Genomic DNA, 3,346 nt, shown 5'->3' with positions numbered 1-3,346 from the left:
AAAATAAAAAGCAACTGTTTACGGTAACGCTGAAACAGTTCAAATAGTGTTTCGCTTGTCAAAACAAGTGTCAGTCACATAAAGATCGAAAGTATTTGCCGGATCATTGAAATATTGCAATAGTTAAAATAAAAACTAAACAAGTGCACGAGCAGTGTAAACAAAATCATAAACAAACAAATAACAATTTAGTGTTTATAGCAAATAATGCTCAAATTATAAAACGACCAAAGGAACAAATATTTAAAATGAAATTACTAGTGTTTACATGTGCAGTGACTGCACTTTTACTGTGCGCCAGTCCAGTGCGTGCTGAGGAGAAGGAAGATGTTATGGTTGAGCAAACAACCGAGTCTCCTATTGCTGATATGGCTTTGGTGGGTAAGTAAATTAGGAGTGGGTTCGATAGTGGTTTAACAGTGATAATTATATTTCTTTTTATAATTGTGCAAATTTATAGATCACATGAAAGCTGATAGTGGCATGAAACCGGAAAAGCAAGTTATGCAAAAACTTCCAGCTGAAGTCCAACCACAGACCATTGCTGACTTTATAATTCATCCTTTAATTGCTTTGAAGCCTCGTGTGCCTGAAATTGAAAGTGGCAAACAGGCTGAGACTGGCTCCACCACTCCTTCACCTTGGCAATTGTTCGGTTTCAATGCCGGTCAAGGTCTAGGATCCTCTGTACAATCTCTGGCTGGTTCTGTAACAGGTTGGTTGGGTAATCGTATCCAATTGCCAGGTTTGGTTGATACACCTGTTCGTGAATCGTCCACTTCTACCTCAACTACAACAACCACTGTCAGACCTGATGTAGTTGTTAGAGTAAAGCAACGCGCTTCAACCAGGAAGCCTTTGATTGCTATTAATAACGACAATGATCGTCCATACCGCAAAAACAAAAGACCTAACAATTTCAATGGCAACAGTGTAGATGAATCAGAAGAAGAAGACGATTCAGAAGAGGATGATGAAGATAACTACAATGGAAATCGCAAAAGATACCAAAACCATGACGAAGATGATGAAGATGACGATGCCAGCAACGAAAACAATCATGAAGATGATGAAGAGGAAGACGAAGAAGATGACGGCAATAATCGTGATGATGAGGATGAAGAGGAGGAGGAAAGACCTGTTAAGCAACAAAACAACAATCGTAGAAGAAATCCTAAACCTTTGAACCACAGCAATAATAAAAGGAGAAATACCAACAATAACCAAAGAAGACGCATTAACAACAATCAACGTAAACGCAACCAACAACGCCAAAAACAACAGCAACAAGAAGAAAGTGCCGAAGAAGAGCAATACGATGATGATGACAATGATAATGATAACAACAACGAACAAGACTTCTACTATCAGGGATCTAAGCGTTCCCAAAATGAACAAAACTTCATCCAACGTGGACAACAAAGCTTGTTGAATCAAATTAGACAATTTACCCGCGGCCAATCCCCAGCTGAAGTAAGCAACAACTTGCGTAAATCAGCCAACAAAAAGCGTCGCCAACAGGCCACCTTATTAATCAATCGTAATGGCCAGACCATTTATGTAGCCCCTGAACTTTTGCAAGTAGCTGAAGCTAACAACAACAAATACAGTGCCACCAAAACCAAACGTCCCTCTTCACAATATCCCCAACCTCCCTTAACTGTTCCTTACAGAAGGAAAGGTCAACCTACCCAATACATTACCATACCCTGGAATCAATTGGGTATCTCTCCTCCCGATCAAATTCTCTCCCTAACTGAAGGCATCCAGTCACAACCTTTGATCTTGAACATTCCCCAAAATGCCATAGATAACATGCAAAGTCTAAGTCTTAACAAAAAGAAACCAGGCATCTCCGCCGATGCTGTGCCCTTGTTGGCTGAAGCCTCCATTATGGACATTTTCAAGCCACCTCGTATACCACCAGCACGCACCCCTACTACCAAAAAGACCACAAACTCCCACAGCCCCGTTGTTATTGCTGCCAGACCTAAACCTGGACACACCCGTATACGTCCTGCCACCCTTGTGGAAAAGGCTCCCGCTGATGACAACATGGATGAGGAGAAAACCGAAACTATGGATAATGGCTCCGAGTCAGCTCAATTTATTGTGATCGGTGATGAATCCGGCGAAACAGAATTGAGTCGCGGTGCTTATAAACAAATCTTGGACTACTTTAACCAACAGCGTATAGGTCGTCAACTCAATGTTGATGAAGCTGCTGTAGCTGCTATGGAAACTCCCAAAATTGAAGAGCAAATGATACCCGTACGTGTTATTTTTGCTGAAGAAGAACCAGCTAAAGTAGAAGTTGCTGTTAGCGATAAAATGGATATGGTCACAGAATCAACTGTTATGGATAGCCTTAAGGAAGAAACTAAAGTTGAAGATGCTGAACCTATGATGGAATCACCTGTTATGGTCAGCCCTAAAGAAGAAACTGTTGAAGAAGATAAACCTATGATGGAATCATCTGTTATGGTTATCCCTATGGAAGAAAGTGTAGAAGAAACTAAAGTTGATAAGGCTGAACCTATGATGGAATCACCTGTTATGGTTAGCCCCATGGAAGAACCTAAAGTTGATATGACTGAAGCTATTATTATGGAATCATCTACTTCTGCATAAATGCTTCGACAACCAGAGAGCACCACTACAGAAATATATGCAAAGAAATTTCGAATTAAAATAAAAAGTATTAAAAGAAGATTTTAAATAAAAACAAAAAACTATTGTGTATTCTTTTGCCAGTGATCTTTTATTTCGCCATCAAGACAAAGTTAGATTTATCATTAGGGAGAATAATATAAATAGGTTGAAATGTTTAATAAATTTAAATCATTGTTGTTAGAGTACGAACAATTAATTAAGTATATTAAGGCATGATTAGTTTAGGTTGATGTTTCCAATTCAAAATAATCTTAAATTGTTTTGGTTTTACTTTTAATCAATTAGCACGTTTGTTTACTTTAGCAAATTAATTTAATGAATATGTTAAAGTAGCTATATATAAAATAGAGATTTATTTAAAATATATTCTTTAGAACTATTATCTTAAATACTATAAATAATACTGGTGATTGACCCAATTCTTTAATTTAATTAACCAGTTTCAATTTTAAAAGCAAAACCAGTTAAAAACAATTTGAAGAAACAATTTAAAATACATATGTAGCTATTAAAAACCGTGTATATCATATAAAATGTTTATAATACTAAATGATTAGCATAAAGTTTAAGCGTTTTATTATGGATTGATAATATATATAATAAAAAAACTAAATTGCGAAGAGTTGCCAGGAATTTTATAATCATTTCGCATACTTTGGGAAGTTTAAAAACA

General features: G+C 36.8%; 1 protein-coding gene across 1 annotated transcript; it reads left to right on the top strand.

Annotated features, from left to right (window-relative positions):
- Positions 1-248: 248 nt before the first annotated feature.
- Positions 249-2,631, top strand: LOC135956836 (probable serine/threonine-protein kinase kinX). Its single transcript, XM_065507430.1, has 2 exons — positions 249-381; positions 461-2,631. Exons 1-2 carry the CDS (start codon positions 249-251, stop codon positions 2,629-2,631), a joined length of 2,304 nt encoding a protein of 767 aa, XP_065363502.1.
- Positions 2,632-3,346: the final 715 nt, after the last annotated feature.

The sequence above is a fragment of the Calliphora vicina genome, chromosome 4 (assembly GCF_958450345.1).
Source record: "Calliphora vicina chromosome 4, idCalVici1.1, whole genome shotgun sequence".
Lineage (NCBI taxonomy): Eukaryota > Metazoa > Arthropoda > Insecta > Diptera > Calliphoridae > Calliphora > Calliphora vicina.
The sequence above is the reverse complement of the archived record's forward strand: the minus strand, read 5'-3'. Positions and strand labels throughout refer to the sequence as shown.